We start from the raw sequence: 19160 nt of genomic DNA, 5'->3' as shown, positions 1-19160 counted from the left end.
TAATATGTGTAACTACAGTAGGATTGACATCTGTGGAGGAGAAACAAAAATTGATATTTTATTGAGCTAAAAAGCTTTGTGTGTCAATGCAAGGAGCATTCGTAATAAGGTGGATGAATTGAAAGTGCAGATTGTTATTAATGATTATGATATAGTTGGGATCACAGAGACATGGCTCCAGGGTGACTAGGGATGGGAGCTCAACGTTCAGGGATATTCAATATTCAGGAGGGATAGACATGAAGGAAGGGGAGGTGGGGTGGCGTTGCTGGTTAAAGAAGAGATTAACGCAATAGAAAGGAAGGACATAAGCCGGGAAGATGTGGAATTGATATGGGTAGAGCTGCGTAACACTAAGGGGCAGAAGACGCTGGTGGGAGTTGTGTACAGGCCACCTAACAGTAGTAGTGAGGTTGGAGATGGTATTAAACAGGAAATTAGAAATGTGTGCAATAAAGGAACAGCAGTTATAATGGGTGACTTCAATCTACATGTAGATTGGGTGAACCAAATTGGTAAAGGTGCTGAGGAAGAGGATTTCTTAGAATGTATGCGGGATGGTTTTTTGAACCAACATGTCGAGGAACCAACTAGAGAGCAGGCTATTCTGGACTGGGTTTTGAGCAATGAGGAAGGGTTAATTAGCGATCTTGTCGTAAGAGGCCCTTTGGGTAAGAGTGACCATAATATGGTGGAATTCTTCATTAAGATGGAGAGTGACATAGTTAATTCAGAAACAAAGGTTCTGAACTTAAAGAGGGGTAACTTTGAAGGTATGAGACGTGAATTAGCTAAGATAGACTGGCAAATGACACAAAGGGTTGACGGTGGATATGCAATGGCAAGCATTTAAAGGTTGCATGGATGAACTACAACAATTGTTCATCCCAGTTTGGCAAAAGAATAAATCAAGGAAGGTAGTGCACCCGTGGCTGACAAGAGAAATTAGGGATAGTATCAATTCCAAAGAAGTAGCATACAAATTAGCCAGAGAAAGTGGCTCACCTGAGGACTGGGAGAAATTCAGAGTTCAGCAGAGGAGGACAAAGGGCTTAATTAGGAAGGGGAAAAAAGATTATGAGAGAAAACTGGCAGAGAACATAAAAACAGACTGTAAAAGCTTTTATAGATATGTAAAAAGGAAAAGACTGGTAAAGACAAATGTAGGTCCCCTGCAGACAGAAACAGGTGAATTGATTATGGGGAGCAAGGACATGGCAGACCAATTGAATAATTACTTTGGTACTGTCTTCACTAAGGAGGGCATAATCTTCCAGAAATAGTAGGGGACAGAGGGTCCAGTGAGATGGAGGAACTGAGCGAAATACATGTTAGTAGGGAAGTGGTGTTAGGTAAATTGAAGGGATTGAAGGCAGATAAATCCCCAGGGCCAGATGGTCTGCATCCTAGAGTGCTTAAGGAAGTAGCCCAAGAAATAGTGGATGCATTAGTGATAATTTTTCAAAACTCGTTAGATTCTGGACTAGTTCCTGAGGATTGGAGGGTGGCTAATGTAACTCCACTTTTTAAAAAAAGGAGGGAGGGAGAAACCGGGGAATTATAGACCAGTTAGCCTAACGTCGGTGGTGGGGAAACTGCTGGAGTCAGTTATCAAGGATGTGATAACAGCACATTTGGAAAGCGGTGAAATGATCGGACAAAGTCAGCATGGATTTGTGAAAGGAAAATCATGTCTGACGAATCTCATAGAATTTTTTGAGGATGTAACTAGTAGAGTGGATAGGGGAGAACCAGTGGATGTGGTATATTTGGATTTTCAAAAGGCTTTTGACAAGGTCCCACACAGGAGATTAGTGTGCAAACTTAAAGCACATGGTATTGGGGGTAAGGTATTGGTGTGGGTGGAGAATTGGTTAGCAGACAGGAAGCAAAGAGTGGGAATAAACGGGACCTTTTCAGAATGGCAGGCGGTGACTAGTGGGGTACCGCAAGGCTCAGTGCTGGGACCCCAGTTGTTTACAATATATATTAATGACTTGGATGAGGGAATTAAATGCAGCATCTCCAAGTTTGCGGATGACACGAAGCTGGGTGGCAGTGTTAGCTGTGAGGAGGATGCAGGGTGACTTGGATAGGTTGGGTGAGTGGGCAAATTCATGGCAGATGCAATTTAATGTGGATAAATGTGAAGTTATCCACTTTGGTGGCAAAAATAGGAAAACAGATTATTATCTGAATGGTGGCCGATTAGGAAAAGGGGAGGTGCAACGAGACCTGGGTGTCATTATACACCAGTCATTGAAAGTGGGCATGCAGGTACAGCAGGCGGTGAAAAAGGTGAATGGTATGCTGGCATTTATAGCGAGAGGATTCGAGTACAGGAGCAGGGAGGTACTACTGCAGTTGTACAAGGCCTTGGTGAGACCACACCTGGAGTATTGTGTGCAGTTTTGGTCCCCTAATCTGAGGAAAGACATCCTTGCCATAGAGGGAGTACAAAGAAGGTTCACCAGATTGATTCCTGGGATGGCAGGACTTTCATATGAAGAAAGACTGGATGAACTGGGCTTGTACTCGTTGGAATTTAGAAGATTGAGGGGGGATCTGATTGAAACGTACAAGATCCTAAAGGGATTGGACAGGCTGGATGCAGGAAGATTGTTCCCGATGTTGGGGAAGTCCAGAACGAGGGGCCACAGTTTGAGGATAGAGGGGAAGCCTTTTAGGACCAAGATGAGGAAAAACTTCTTCACACAGAGAGTGGTGAATCTGTGGAATTCTCTGCCACAGGAAACAGTTGAAGGCCAGTTCATTGGCTATATTTAAGAGGGAGTTAGATATGGCCCTTGTGGCTACGGGGATCAGGGGGTATGGAGGGAAGGCTGGGGCGGGGTTCTGAGTTGGAGGATCAGCCATGATCATAATAAATGGCGGTGCAGGCTCGAAGGGCCGAATGGCCTACTCCTGCACCTATTTTCTATGTTTCTAAAATATGCCCCATCTGCCACCTCCCCACAGAATAAAAGACACAAAATCCTGAGAGCACATCACCAGGCTCAAGAACAGCTTCTAACCTGCCGTTGTAAGGCAAATGAACGTAGTGCGATACAAGACCATAACAGAGAGAAACAAAATTAGGCCATTTGGCTGTCCAGTCTGCTCCGTCATTCCGTTGGCTGATTTATTATCACACTCATTCTGCTTCCTTCTCCCTGTAATCTTAATCTTCCTCATTATGGCCTTGCACCTTACTGTCTGTTCTCTGTGTAATTGTAATACTTTATTCTGCATTCTCTTATTACTCTCCCCTTGCACTAGCTCAATGTCCTGATGGGATGTAAAGATCTGAATGGATGGTATGCAGAACGAAGCTTTTTCACTGTACCCCAGTACGTGCGATAATGATGAACTGATTTACCAATATGGATTTTGGAGCTCTCTCCATCGACAGTCCCTGGTCTGAGTATTTACATTTTCTGATTTTGTTTCGGATTTACAGCACCTGTACTATTTTGCTTCTATTATTATAGTTTCTTTCACAAGTTCAAGTTGTCACAAGACAATCACAGTTCTTGAAGCGTAGTTTCTGCTCCAATCCCACACTGCGCTAGCAAATTTTACAATCCTCTGACTTGAGGAGCCTATTGGTTGCATCAAGTTTCTCAAAGCAGTTCCCTTTTTATTTGTGCAAACACGAGGGAATCTGCAGATGCTGGAAGTTCAAGCAACCCACGTAAAAGTTGCTGGTGAACGCAGCAGGCCAGGCAGCATCTCTAGGAAGAGGTACAGTCGACGTTTCGGGCCGAGACCCTTCATCAGGACTAACTGAAAGAAGAGCTAGTAAGAGATTTGAAAGTGGGAGGGGGAGGGGGAGATCCGAAATGATAGGAGAAGACAGGAGGGGGAGGGATGGAGCCAAGAGCTGGAAAGTTGATTGGCAAAAGGGATACGAGGCCGGAAAAGGGAAGGGATCATGGGACAGGAGGCCTAGGGAGAAAGAAGGGGGGGGGGACCCAGAGGATGGGCAAGGAGTTATAGTGAGAGGGACAGAGGGAGAAAAAAGAGAGAAAAAAAAGGAAAAGAAAAAAAATAATAATAAGGGATAGGGTACAGAGGGGAGGTGGGGCATTAACAGAAGTTAGTCAATATTCACGCCTTTTTTATTTGTGCCATTAAGTGCCAGCCCTGTCAGTGATCCTCACACCCTGAGAACGAATTGTGACAAAGTATTTGGAAAGGAAACCCATGTTTGGAGAGAAAGTTGATATTGAAATTGATTTTTAAATGCCACAAACATTTGAACAATGAGTAATTACTTAAGAAAAATAACACTCATCTCTTATGCCATGAAGTTGCTGAAAACAGGAATTCAAAGTTCAAAGTAAATTTATTATCAAAGTATATATCATCATAACAGACAGACAAAATGCTAGAGAGACTCAGCAGGTCAGGCAGCATCTATGGACAGGAATAAACAGTCGACGTTTCATCAGGACTGACGAAGAGTCTCAGCCCAAAACATTGACTTTATTCCTTTCCATCGATGCTGCCTGACCTGACCTCTTGTATGTGTTACTCTGGATTTCCAGCATTTGCAGACTCTCTTGTGTATATATCACCACACACTACTCTAATATACATATTCTTGCAGGGGATTCATAGTAAAACAAAAAAAACCCATAGAATTTATGAAGAACTACACACAAAGACTGACCAACAACCAACGTGCAGAAGATAAGTTGGTTGTTGATCATCTTGTCAGGTTTCTGTCAGCCTGACAATCCTTGCAGTACCAAGGAAGCAATGTATTGATAAAAGTGCTATCAGATTTGATGTTAAGCTCAAACACCCTCTATTCGCTCTGGTGGATGTAAAAGGTACTGTGGCACTACTTTAAAGAGAAAAAGGAAATTGTTCCCAATACACTTTCCATAATGTCTCCCAACCACGTGAACAAAATAGTCAGGAAAGTCCGGAGGGCAAAGGTAAAGGTTGAAAGTCCAGAGCTCAGTCAGTCTGGAAGTACAATGCCTGAAATGCTGAAGACTGAAGTTGGTGAGACCAGGGGTAGAGGATGAGTCTGGGCCAGAGAATGTAGGTTGGAGGCCCCATACCTGTGAGTTTGAGAGCATGGGGTCAAGGACTAGATGCCCAGAGCCAGCCTGACCTGGGGTTGGAGGTCTATGTGTGGGAGGATAGGAAATAGACTTGTTTTGCTGTTGTCGTCTCGTTTTTTTCTGTGTTGTGTTGAACATTGTGGGCATGTTGGCACTAGAATGTGTGATGACACTTGCAGGCTGCCCCCAGCACATCGTTGGTGTGTAGGTTGTTAACACAAATGGCGCATTTCACTTTTTTTTAAATGTACATTGACTTGATTCACTTGATTTTATGTCCATGTGATAAATATGAATGTTTTCTAGATTATAACTGACCATACAGTAAGTACAGTATCTTAATAGTAAAATAATATAAATAGCTTGGACCACTAATAGTCATAGTCATACTTTATTGATCCAGAGGGAAATTGGTTTTCGTTACAGTTGCACCTACCAAGAATAGAGTATAAATATAGCAATATAAAACCATAAATAATTAAATAGTAATATGTAAATTATGCCAGGAAATAAGTCCAGGACCAGCCTATTGGCTTAGGGTGTCTGACCCTCCAAGGGAGGAGTTGTAAAGTTTGATGGCCACAGGCAGGAATGACTTCCTATGACGCTCAGTGTTGCATCTCGGTGGAATGAGTCTCTGGCTGAATGTACTCCTGTGCCCACCCAGTACATTATGTAGTGGATGGGAGACATTGTCCAAGATGGCATGCAACTTGGACAGCATCCTCTTCTCAGACAGCACCGTCAGAGAGTCCAGCTCCATCCCCACAACATCACTGGCCTTACGAATGAGTTTGTTGATTCTGTTGGTGTCTGCTACCCTCAGCCTGCTGCCCCAGCACACAACAGCAAACATAATACAAATTCAAATATCACCACAGGATTTAAATTAAGTTCTTTTCTGAAAACTAAAAGCTAGTATCAGTCAACACACATCAAAGTTGCTGGTGAACGCAGCAGGCCAAGCAGCATCTGTAGGAAGAGGTGCAGTCGATGTTTCAGGCCGAGACCCTTCGTCAGGACTCCTGACGAAGGGTCTCGGCTTGAAATGTCGACTGCACCTCTTCCTACAGATGCTGCTCGGCCTGCTGTGTTCACCAGCAACTTTGATGTGTGTTGCTTGAATTTCCAGCATCTGCAGAATTCCTGTTGTTTGAGCTAGTATCAGTGATTACTGGGATCTACAAATCTACTGGGTTATAAGGCCACTGGATCCTTAAGGTTGTTATAGCAGGGGGTGGTAATGGGGACAAGCTCTGACCATCTATTAAATGCTCCCAAAGGCATGTGCTTCAAATAGCCTCTGATAACCAAGTCCTGCTTCTGGCCTTCGCATATGGCTTAGCCACTAAGCCTGACAGAACGTTTTTACTGACAGAAGGGTCAAAGGCGGGCTACTGGCGCCTTAAAACAAGTCACTTCGGGTAGATGTGGCTCATCAGCCGTGGTTGGCAGCTCATCTGGAAGGAGAACTCTGATCTGAAGTCTCCGCTGCCTTGAGATTATACCCATTCACAGGGAAAGCTTTGGGAGTAAGCCCACAGGGAAAAATCTGGAGCCGGAGTCCCTCTATTGAATTCAATGCTGACTGGCAACTCCTGCGACGCTACTGGTACCATACTGTGTCGGTCTTTGCCATTCTTTTGGATTCATCAGATATGTGGAGATGGGGAGCTTGCTACATGGGCAACAGCTTACTCTCCATATGGTACTTCCCAGGCTCGCTTATCTAGACAGCTAGGACGCAATATACATGGTCAACTCTGACCGATGGAGGCCCTCACTCACTCCATAAGACATAGGAGCAGAATTAGGCCATTCAACCATCGAGTCTTCTCTGGTATTTCATTATGGCTGATGCATTTTCCCTCTCAGTCCCATGCTCCTGCTATTCCCCATAACCTTTCACACCCTGAGCAATCAGGAATCTTTCAACCTGCCTAGCCCTCTTGTGCTTCTCTCTTATCCCTCGTGTTTCTCAATCTCATAATTAGAGATTCAGCGTCACTCGACCCTGCCACTTTAATCTGCCCCAAGTCTTCATTCACCTGGTCCAACACAACTTGCCTTTATCAAATTCTTTGTCCTTCTTATATCTGTCCTAAGGTTTAGTGTTAGGAACATGCTAAGGTTTATGGGGATGGTGGAATTATTGCTTATGGTTGGTGTTGGGGGGTGGATTGTAGGGAATGAGTGCTCATGTTTGGGGATGTGGGTCAGGGTTTGTGTGGGTATGGAGGTTAGGATTAGGGATAAGGGTAGGGTTGGGATGGAGGTGAGAGGGTTATGGATGTTAGAGTTAGGGATAGGAATGGGGGATTGAGGTGAAGGCCTGGAGGAGAGAGGGAGAGAGGGGAACTGGCTGGGCCAGGGTTTGTGGGAGTGTGGAGGTTAGGGTCGGGGGAATGGGAGTTGAGATAATGGAGGACATAGGGAGGCCTGGACCTGGCAGGGTTAGGGTTAGCTCCCTGCAGCCTCGAGTTCCAGATTCACCATCCTCTGGCTAAAGAAATTCCTCCTCATCTCCATTCTAAATGGATGTCCTTCTAGTCTGAGGATGTGTCCTCTGGTCCTAGACTCCCTCACTATAGCAAACGTCCTCTCCACATCCATTCTATCTTGGCTTTTCAACATCTAATAGGTTTCAATGTAATCCACCCTCATTCTTCTAAATTCCAGCAAGTTTAGGCCTGGAGCTATCAAACAAGCCTCTCATTCCCGTAAATATTTCCGTGAACCTCTTTTGAACCCTTTCCAATGTTAGCGCATCCTTTCTTAGATAAGGGGCCATAAACTGTTGACAATACCCCAAGTGAGGCCTTATAAAGCCTCAGGTTGTATTATATTCTAATATTTTTTATATTATGTAGTTTCCCTAATGTCTTTCAGAGAAGGAAATTTGCCACCTTCATTGAATCTGGAAATAAATGTAGCAGGGTTGACTCTTAACTACCATTTGAAATGGTTCAGCAAGATAGCTTTGGGACAACACTGTATAGACAAAAAACATCAATCCTGATGAAGGATAGCGGCTGGAAACGTTGACGGTTTATTCCTCTTCATTGTTCCTCCAGTATTTTGTGTGTGTTACTCTGGATTTTCATAATCTGTAGAATCTCTTGTGTTACGGACAAAACAAGCTGATTTTGTAAACAATGCCCACTACTTGTGAATGAATAGAACCCTTGACTGGTTGTGATGCACAATGAAATGTTTGGAGGTTATAGCAGGCAACTCATAAATGCAAGTATTTTTAGTAAAAAGAAGAAATACATTTTCTCCACTATAATATTACACTTAAATTCTGACTATATTTTAAGAATTGAAATCTCACCTAGAGAATCGATGAAATCTTTGTTACTCTGGTAAAATTTGACATAAGCGGCCAATTTTCCACTAACAAAAATCGTCAGGAGCTAAAAATAGAGATGTATTGGGTCAAACTCAAAAATACAAAAGGTCAGATATACAATTAAAACACAAAACTGTAAAATGTTATGCCAAATACTCCTAACAGAAACTGACACAACAAGGATTTGGCAAGCAGCCTAAACACTCTGATATCATTGTGAGAAAAACGTAGTTAATCTGAGATATTTCCAAACTGTTTCCATAAACAGTTTACTTATCCCCATAGTTAAGGATCAAAACACAAAACCATTATTAAAAGCATTAGTTCCCAGAGGATTTTGAATAGTTATAAGTGCTTACAAACTCTTGTGAAATGTAATTACGATTGAAAAAGAGTAAATGATGGATATACTCAGCAAATCAAGACATGAGCCACAGAATGGGAAAGGAGTTAACATTTAAGGTCAATCATTTTTGGTCAGAAGTGAAGACAGCTCAATCATTTCTCTTGTCAAAGGTGTGTATTTTGGCATGTCCATCCATAACATTGTCTTGCAATGTGCTTCACCCTTTTTAATTCTGGGTTTACAACAGTTTAATTCTAAAACTCCTGCCTGAAGTTGTTTAAAGTTGGATTAGAATTCCAAAACATTTCTTGCTGAGAAAAAGCAATTTGTAAAACATTATTTTAGATTAACACTTGAATAGATACAAATAGTTGAGGAAAGGTTGAGGAACCTAGAGCTTTTCTCTTGGAGTGAAGGAAGATGACTTGATAGAGGTGTACAAGATGATAAAAGTTGATAGAGTGGACAGCCAGATTCTTTTTCCGAGGGCGGAAATGGCTAATATGGGGGGGGGGGCATAATTTTAAGGTGATTGGAGGAAAGTATGGGGGGGGGGAGAGAGGGAGAATGTCAGAGGTAAGATTCTTCCCCACACACACACACACACACAGGAAAGTGCTGCCGGGGTGCTGGTAGAGGCAGAGACTCTTAAATGTCGGGCTAAGTGGGATGGAAGGATAGATTGATGTTAGTGTAGATTAAAAGATTGGCAGAACATCGTGGGCTGAAAGGTCTGTGTTGTGCTGTAATGTTCCATGTTCTACACAAATAGTTTGAGAATTAAATTGTTATATCAAGGTGCTCATTCTGTTGCTAGCTCTTTCCAGCTTTATTTCAAATAGATTGACCAATCAAGGCACGATTCATGATGAGAGTCTCAGAATTTGGCCTGTAGTTCAATTAAAAATAAACATCAAAACTCGTGTTTATATTAGATTCACTTGCATGTAACCTTGATGATCTCTGATTCGAACTTCCTGTACTGTGCTGTCTGAATGGAACTACCAACCCAAATTATGGAAAAAAAAACTGCAGAGGCATGTGGGAATTGAATAAATGCCCAGTTAGCATACTCACTTCAGTGCTCCCTGGGTTATAACTAAAAGATCAAAAGAAATTTTGGGATCCGTCCAGTAGTAGCAAATCGATTTGACAGAGCATTGTGCCGAGTGTTATTAAAGAGATTAGCAGGCTAAAACACAACACTGGCAACTTAACAGAAAATCCATTAATCTTGTACACTGTACCGCTTTGATTGCCACAGCCAAGATTATACCTCTCATTACAAAATGACAGAGGAATGTAATTTAAAACACACAGTCAAGGCTATGGACAGAGACAATTTCCTCCGTGCTCTTAGTAAGCAGCTGACCCTGATATCTTTACTTTGCATTATTACGTATGGGAGGCAGAACAAGACAATGCTTTAAAAGATACATATTATGTTTGGAGAGTGTCATTCTTCAGTCTATGCATCAAGCCACTGCTTAACTATAAAACTTGATTTTAAGGCATTGTAATGCAACAAACCCATAATTATAACTCACATCATGAATAAGTTCCCCTTCTAGGAATCGAACCGGTTTTAAAGCAAGAAGATGGTCAAAAAGAAATGTGTTTTGATCCTTCAATGCTCTTACAATACATCTGTTGAAAAAAAAATCCAATAAAGCATTACCTCTGTATTCAATTTATCTAGAAGATTTTCAACCGCCATTTATATAATTCATAACCAAAACTATGCAAAAGACAATTTAGGTTTAGAAAGCCCAGAATAATTCGTTACCTGTGAGCGTCAACCCTAGCCTGTGAAGCATTGTCTTCTGTGTAACTTCCAAGCAATTCCACCATAATTTTGGCAGCTGCATCACTGTTAAAAAGAGTGGGAATTTCAACACAGTTGATTCTAATGAAGAACCAAGCACTTTTAATAATTCTTTTTCTGTTATAAAGTAGTAGACAATCTTGGGTCTAAAGTTGCATTAATGGAACTCATTTACCACTTAACAGAAAATAAATAAGCAATAAATATAGAGAACATGAGAGGAAGAGTCCTTGAAAGTGGGCCACTGGTTGTGGGAACATTTCAATGATGGGGTTTAAGTGAAGTTGAATGAAATTATTTGTCAATGCCAGCCTTACATTATTGCTGACAGCTCTATTATCCATGTCATTCATTACTAGTAAATGGGAAAACAAACTACAAACACAGGAAATATGAAATAAAAGGCATAAAATGTTGGTGAAACTCAGCAGGTCAGGTAGCAGCTGTTAAGAGAAAGAATTAATGTTTCTGGTTGAAGACTCCTTATGTATTTTATCACACCTGAGTGTAAATAATTTGGAAAACAAGGATATGGTCTTAAGTACATTAACCCATTTACAGTCTCATTTAGAAATACTAAGTCACACAAAGGTATCATTCAGCCCAGGTCCATTGCTGGCTTTCTACAAAAAAAAACTTTCCAATTTCTATTCACAGGAATGCAATTAAAGTAATGATTACCCAGCAGTGACTACCTTCTTCCTCAATCCCAACTCAATTCATTACTCTGATTCTTCTGCCCTATCTTTTCTTAACTTCTTTTCTCAGAACAACCCAAACATCTCCTTTCTATCATTATGGCTTAAATCTTTGGAACCATTCTGATAAATCTTTCCTGCCTCTTGTCTTGCACTTTCATACCTTTTCTGTGATCTATGCGGTGTCAATTTTTATTATTGCTTTGCTATCTTTTGGGCATTTTGGCTATATTTATGAAGCACGGTTTGCTAGTTTAAACTTGATAAAATTGTGTATTAATAAGTTCTACATAATTCTGAGTCTCAATTAATCTCATATTGCCATCAAAGCAACTAATTCCCATCATTTGCTTCATATTTATCTAGTCACTAAAAGTGAACAGAGAAGGTTGATAAAATACATTGTTATGCTATTTATCTTTTTAAATTGGTTTCAATGAATTAGTTGGTACACTTGAAAACTAGATCAAAAGTTTGCTTCAGTGCACAATTACTCTGCTCCTTTTGGAGAGTAACCATGCCTCATAATTCATTGGGCAAGCATCTGTAAGTGTGTAGTAGTTCGCCCTTTAGACACAGATATAAGGCTGCTTTCCTGTGTACTTAAAGGCTCATTCTGAGTCACATCCTATAACATACAGCTAATTCATACTTCATTGTGACATACAAATATTTTAACTTTTTCTTTCAAAGTTAATAGGTTTTTCAGCTGCTTCACAAAGGAAAAAGAAACTGCCTTTTCTGTTGATTAAAAGCTTTTCTTTAAAAAGGACAGATTTGTCTTCTGTCAGAACCACTATGTTGATGCACCAAATTTGTCATAATCTACTAGAGTTGCAGTTTTAGAGTGCCTCTAACAACAGTAGATCCAAACACCAATGATTCTAACACTGCAGATCATAACAAGCTATGGAAGTTTAACATACAATTTTAGAATCACTGGTGCTTGGATCTACAACGTTTTATATTCATTAGTTTTGAAGTTAAGACAGTGATCAAAAATTACAGTTTCAAAAACAAAAATATCGCACAAGTTGTTGTGTTGTCCTAGCAACAATGATACAGCACAGGAGGATGTCATTCACCCCATATCTGTTCCATTCTCTGTCTTCCCTTTCCCCTTATCCAAAGTACAAGAAGCTACAAATGGAGCCGTTTATGACCAATGGCAGAATGTGAAACACGTTTGGAAACCTAATGGCTTGCTAATTTTATTCATTTAAGGGACTGATAAGCAGAAAATTGCCTTGAAAGATCTAGCATGAATTTATGAACTAGTGCACGTGTAGCACCTCCTCTTCCTGAAGTCAATGACCAGCTCTTCTGTTTTATTATCGAGGGAAAGGCTGTTCTCATAACACCATATTCCTAAGCTCTCTATCTCCTTCCTGTACTTGAACTCATTGTTATTTCAGATACGGACCACTACAGTGGTATCATCTGCCAACTTGTAGATGGAACCGGAGCAGAATCTGGCCGCACAGTCATGAGTGTCCAGGGAGTAGAGTTGGGGCTGAGCATGCAGCCTTGTGGAGGACCAGAATAATTGTGGCAGAGGCGTTGCTGCATATCCTTACTGATTGCAGTCTGTTGTTCAGAAAGTCAAAAATCTAATTACAGAATGAGACATTAACTCCTAGGGTCTGGAGCTTGGTGATGAGTTTACTTGGAAGATAGCAATGAAGGCAGAACTGTAGTTAATAAACAGTAGTAGAATGTAGGTGGCTTTACTATCCAGATGCTCCACAGATGAGTGCTGATGGCATCTGCCATAGATCCGTTTCAGCAGTAGGCAAATTGCACTGAATTGATTAGCTCTGACAAAAAGTTGCCTGATATTATGTAAACAACAATGTGCTCATAGCCACAAATCAATCACAAATTGATGATCTAGTTGCAGAGGGAGGTGTTAATTCCTGGGTCTTGGCGTTTTAATAATGAGAGCTAAAGGGGCCTTGGCTTTATGTTACACCCACAGAAAGAAATGTTCTCTTCAGCATGTCACTGGGAGATTCAGCTCAAGTGCCAGGAATGGAAGCTGAACCTGTACCTCGGTAACACGGAGCTATGATGGTGTGGCCATTACAGAGACTTGAATGGCTCAGGGGCAGGAAAGTTTACACGGAGTGCCAGGCTTCAGATGTTTCAGAAAGGACAGGGAGGTTGGGGTGTGGCACTGCTGATCAGATAGTGTCACGGCTGTAGTAAAGGAGGAAGTCTTGGAGGGATTGTCTACTGAGTCTCTGTGGGTGGAAGTTAGAAACAGGAAGGGATCAATAGCTCTACTGGGTGCTTTTTTATAGACCACCCACTAGTAACAGGGACATCGAGGAGCAGATAGGGAGACAGATTCTGGAAAGGTGTAATAACAACAGGATCGTCATGCAGGCAGATCTCCCTACAGCAAGGGGTTTAGATGGGGTGGAGTTCGTTAGGTGTGTTTAGGAAGGTTTCCTGACACAATATGTACAAGAGGAGAGGCTGTACTTGGTCTGGTATTGGGAAATGAACCTGGTTAGGTGTCAGGTTTCTCAGTAGGAGAGCATGTTGGAGATAGTGATCACAATTCTATCTCCTTTACCAGAGCATTGTAGAGGGATAGCAGCAGATAAGTTAGGAAAGTGTTTAATTGGAGCAAGGGGAAATATGAAGCTATCAGGCAGAAACTTGGAAGCATAAACTGGGAACAGAAGTTCTCAGGGAAATGTACGGCAGAAATGTGGCAAATGTTCAGGGGGTACTTGCATGGCGTTCTACATAGGTACGTTCCAATGAGACAGGGAAAGGATGGTAAGGTACAGGAACTGTGGTGTACAAAGGCTGTTGAAAATCTAGTCAAGAAGAAAAGGTTCAAAAAAAAAAACTAGGTAATGATAGAGATCTACAAGATTATAAGGCTAGCAGGAAGGAGTTTAAGAACAAAATTAAGAAAGCCAGAAGGGGCCATGAAAAGGCATTGGTGAACAGGATTAAAGAAAACCAACCCCAAGGCATTCCACAAGTATGGCAAGAGCAAGAGGATAAGATGTGAGAGAATAGGACCAATCAAGTATGACAGTGGGAAAGTGTGTACACAACTGGAGGAGATAGCAGAGGTACTTCATGAATACTTTGCTTCAGTATTCACTACGGAAAAGGATCTTGGGAGGAGATTGCTGAGCCTCTGGCAATGATCTTTGCACCATCAATGGGGACGGAGGGGGCTCCAGAGGATTGGAGGGTTGCAGATGTTGTTCCTTATTCAAGAAAAGGAGTAAAGATAGCCCAGAAAATTACAGACCAGTGAGTCTTACTTCAGTGGTTGGTAAGTAGATGGAGAAGATCCTGAGAAGCAGGATTTATGAACATTTGGAGAGGCATAATATGATTAGGAATAGTCAGCATGGCTTTGTCAAAGGCAGGTGTGCCTTATGTGCCTGATTGAATTTTTTGAAGATGTGACTAAATACATTGATCAACACAGAGCAGTAGATGTAGTGTATATGGATTTCAGCAGGGCATTTGATAAGATACATGTCAGTATTATTGAGAAAGTAAGGAGGCATGGGATCCAAGGGGACATTGCTTTGTGGGTCCAGAATTGGCCTGCCCACAGAAGGCAAAGAGTGATTGTAGACGGGACATATTCTGCATGGAGGTCGGTGACCAGTAGTGTGCCTCAGGGATCAGTTCTTGGACCCTTACTCTTCGTAATTTTTATAAATAACCTAGATGAGGAAGTGGATGGATGGATTAGTAAATTTGCTGATGACACAGAGGTTGGGGGTGTTGTGGATAATGTGGAGGGCTGTCAGAGGATACAGTGGGACATCGATAGGATGCAAAACTGGGCTGAAAAGTGGCAGATGGAGTTCAATCCAGTTAAGTGTGAGGTGGTTCATTTTGGTAGGTCAAATATGCAGGCAGAATATAGTATTAACGATAAGACTCTTGGCAGTGTGAAGGATCAGAGGGATCTTGGGGTCCGAGTCCATAGGACACTCAAAGCTGCTGCGCTGGTCCACTCTGTGGTTAAGAAGGCATACGGTGTATTGACCTTCATTAACCGTGGGATTGAGATTAAGAACCAAGAGGTAATGTTGCAGCTATATAGGACTCTAGTCAGACCCCACTTGGAGTACTGTGCTCAGTTCTGGTCACCTCATTACAGGAAAGATGTGGAAACTATAGAAAGGGTGCAGAAAAGATATACAAGGATGTTGCCTGGATTGGGGAGCATGCCTTATGAGAACTTGGCCTTTCCTCCTTGGAGTGGCGGAGGATGAAAGGTGACCTGATAGAGGTGTATATGAGAGGCACTGATCGTGTGGATAGTCAGAGGCTTTTTCCCAGGGTTGAAATGGCTAACACGAGAAGGCACAGTTTTAAGGTGCTTAGAAGTAGATACGAAGGAGATGTCAGGGGTAAGTTTTTTTTTAATGCAGAGAGTGGTGAGAGTGTGGAATGGGCTGCCAGGGACGGTGGTGGAGGCGGATACAATAGGGTCTTTTAAGAGACTCCTGGATAGGTACAAGGAGCTTAGAAAAACAGAGGGCCATGGGTATCCCTAGGTAATTTCTAAAGTAAGTACATGTTCGGTACAGCATTGTAGGCCAAAGGGCCTGTATTGTGCTGTAGATTTTCTATGTTTCTATTAAGTCAGGGCAATAGAAGCATTAAAAAAAAGCTTTTGAAGGAAGACAAGTTCAAATCTTTAAAATAAAACAGCTCAAAAATGTGCTTCATATTTGATTTGTAAACAAACATACCTACTAAGGGACTGATCTACCTCCTTTGGTCAGGCACAAAGTTCCTATATGATCTGCAGTAAGATATTCTGGCACACGTTCAAACAAAGCAATGCAACTTGGGCATGAGATGACAGTGATAAGTAGCTCAAGTCTGCTCCTATTTCAAGCCTTTGATGTACAACAGTGTTATAACACCACATGCTGCGCTACACAGTACATAATGAAATATAGAATCAAAAATTGAAATACTAAATAAACATTACTTCCAGAATTTCTACCTTGAGTATATAGAGATTAATTGCCACTGGGTCATTAAGTTCAACAGTTAGAGATTCTGTTCTGATTTAGGCTTATTTTGAGCATGCAGATGTTGTGAACTTATTGAAAGCAAGACTTTCAGCTGTTTATCAGCTCCTCTATCCCCTAAAACATTGACTAAGGATACAACTTTCCCAGTTGCCATAATTTATCTTTTGTGAACTACCATATTTTATCGACTGATGAAAACAATTAAGCCATTTTCTTTTTTAATATACAGCCTTGTCTTTCCTGGTGAAGGGTCTCAGCCTGAAACATCGACTGTTTATTCCTTTCCATAGATGCAGCCTGACCTGCTGAGTTCCTCCAGCAATTTGTATGTGTTACTCCAGATTTCCAGCATTTATAGAATCACGTGGTTGTCTTCTAACTTTCCCTGTTTAGCCTCTAGGTGACATGTTGGAAAGTGGGTGGGTACTGTTTATTCTCAGGCCTGCCAATCCACCTCCACAGCTCCGTAAAGCTCACATTAGTGGGCAAAGTACAATGTAAGGAAGATGTTACCTTGTGTCAAATTCTTTTTGCCTTGTGATAAACCTCCTGTTGCAGTAACTGTCCACTCATTAGACTTTATACAAACTGATTCTATGTACATGAAGTGACACTAGGTGATGTATATTTAGTTGTGGTGGGGTGGGGTGGATTAATGGGTTGATTAGCCTGAAGGATTGGGGAAGTAAATGTTTTTGAGTTTAGTGGTCTTGATGTGGTTGCTGCAAAGCCTCTGCCCTAATGGGAGTGGGACAAACGGTCCATAGGAAGGATATACTTTATCAAGACCCTAGATTTGGACACAATATTCCAGATGCAGTCTTACTAAAGCTCCAGTTAATTGGAACAAGTAGTGTTTCTAATATTCTACTGAAATCCTGTGAATTTGAACGCATCTTCTATTCTGAAGTTTCTAAGACTGTGCTCTATCAGCTAGGCTGGAGTGAAAGATACACACGTTGGCTCAAAACTAAGAACATGGAACCAATCAGGGAGTACAAGAGCATTTGGAAAGATGAAATCTGTACTATAGGTAAAGGCTGTAGTTATAATGTGCTATAGCAGGGGCTTCACAACCCAGTAAGTTTGAAATAAAGGAAGGTAAATAATTGCCCTTGTTTGTAGTCCTGATTACTCCTACTTAACAAGCATCTGTAAAACTCAACATTTTCAAATTATCCCAAACCTCAGCTTTTGAAGAAATTTAGATTTTCAGTGGCTTTTGCCATTTGGCATCATCGTTGAATGACCTGGATATGAGCAAGGATGAAATTCAGAAATACAGAAGACAGTCTTAAACAGCAGCAGTGTTTTATCGTGACCCAAGGGAAACTTTGGCAGTTATGACATCCAGACACAAGGCAAACGGTGCAAAGAGGGGGTAACTTGAGTGTTTTAATTGTTTCCTGTCAAAGGCTCAGCGCATAATCTGTCACCATATTAATAGCCTTTACATTTACTGGAGTTATGTTATAGACACATTGAGCAGAACCCTTCAAGCAGTAGAATGCAAGCCCAGTCAATCAAGATATAGCAGTTAGTGCCCGAGTATTCCTTTGTTGCTAATTTGTTTAATTGTTCAGCAGAAAATGCAGGAGGACCAAGAGCAGGACATCCAGTCCCCAGTGACTACTCAGTCATTCATTTCAATAAAGACTCTGTATTAGAACTCTATTTAACTTCAAATACTTCAAAAAAGTTAAGTGCACATTTAATGTTTATTTATTTTATTTAGAGATACAGCGTGAAACAGGCCTTTCTGGCCCTGCAACCTATTTAACCCCAGCCTAATTACAGGACAATTTACAATTACCAATTAATTGGTACGTCTTTGGACTGTGGGAGGAAACCCACATAGTCACAGGAACAACCTCTTACAGATGACATCAGAATTGATCTCTGAAGCCCCAAGCTGTACTGGAGTCACTCGAACTGCTATGCTACTGTGGCACACCTACTAAATTCAAAACAGAACATTACCTTTTCTTACAGTCAACCAAGGCTTCATAAAGCAATCGCAATACATGGTGTTTCTTGTCCACAGTGAGGTTCCAGTCTGATATCCACTTCCGTACCTTGTTGGAAAACAAAAGTTACTAACTTTTTGATATTATTCATCATAAAAGACTACAGGACATTAACTGTAGATAAATGCAAATAGGAAATTGTTAACACTAAGTTGGTCAGGCAACATCTGCTCCAAGAAAATGTTTCTGATCAAAAGTGGTATGTCTGAACTTTCAGCCGTCATTAACCCTAAAGTGCTAACCCTTTAAAAAAAAAGATGCTGTCTGATTTGTTTAATACTTTCTGACTCAGTATCGGGAATACTTTGGTCTTGTTACTGCATTGAAACCTAGCAAAGAAATCATACCAAGATTGCCAATCTAGGCAGGAAAATAGAGATCAGGAAGTGATTTCGAAAAACAGACAACTGACTTAGAGAAAATGGAGAACGGTGCAAAAATCTGGCATGATTTAAATAACCAAGGCATAAAAATTGACAGTATGAAATGAAAATGGCCAAGATATTTGTTTTAACAGTAGAAAAGCTCTATTGCTGGTGAAACATTAGTAACAGGAGTGTGTACATGTACGTACACATACACAACTGGTTTATTACCCTTGCAAAATGAAACTGTCCCTGTTGACAGTTAAATGAAGTTTTGATTAACTTTTTCAAATTATTCAGTGAAACAGTAGTATAGCTGCTGGACGGAGAGTCCGGGCCAGATACTAAACTTTACAGACAGTTCTTTCCACAGTTAGGAAACTAACAATAGCATTCTGCAAAATGGAATTTATGGTGGGTCAGTGAAAGA

At 41.2% G+C, this 19160-nt stretch overlaps 1 protein-coding gene across 1 annotated transcript in view; it reads right to left on the bottom strand.

Annotated features, from left to right (window-relative positions):
* The window catches only part of eif3m (eukaryotic translation initiation factor 3, subunit M), a 44765-nt gene that overhangs the window by 12074 nt on the left and 13531 nt on the right, over window positions 1-19160 (bottom strand). The window contains exons 5-8 of the mRNA XM_063061657.1: window positions 18319-18413; window positions 10563-10646; window positions 10324-10423; window positions 8413-8494 (exon numbers count right to left, since the gene is read on the bottom strand). Of these exons, the coding sequence (XP_062917727.1) occupies window positions 8413-8494; window positions 10324-10423; window positions 10563-10646; window positions 18319-18413 (361 nt within the window). The remainder of the gene's footprint in view (window positions 1-8412; window positions 8495-10323; window positions 10424-10562; window positions 10647-18318; window positions 18414-19160) is intronic.

The sequence above is a fragment of the Mobula hypostoma genome, chromosome 11 (assembly GCF_963921235.1).
Source record: "Mobula hypostoma chromosome 11, sMobHyp1.1, whole genome shotgun sequence".
NCBI lineage: Eukaryota > Metazoa > Chordata > Chondrichthyes > Myliobatiformes > Myliobatidae > Mobula > Mobula hypostoma.
The sequence above is the reverse complement of the archived record's forward strand: the minus strand, read 5'-3'. Positions and strand labels throughout refer to the sequence as shown.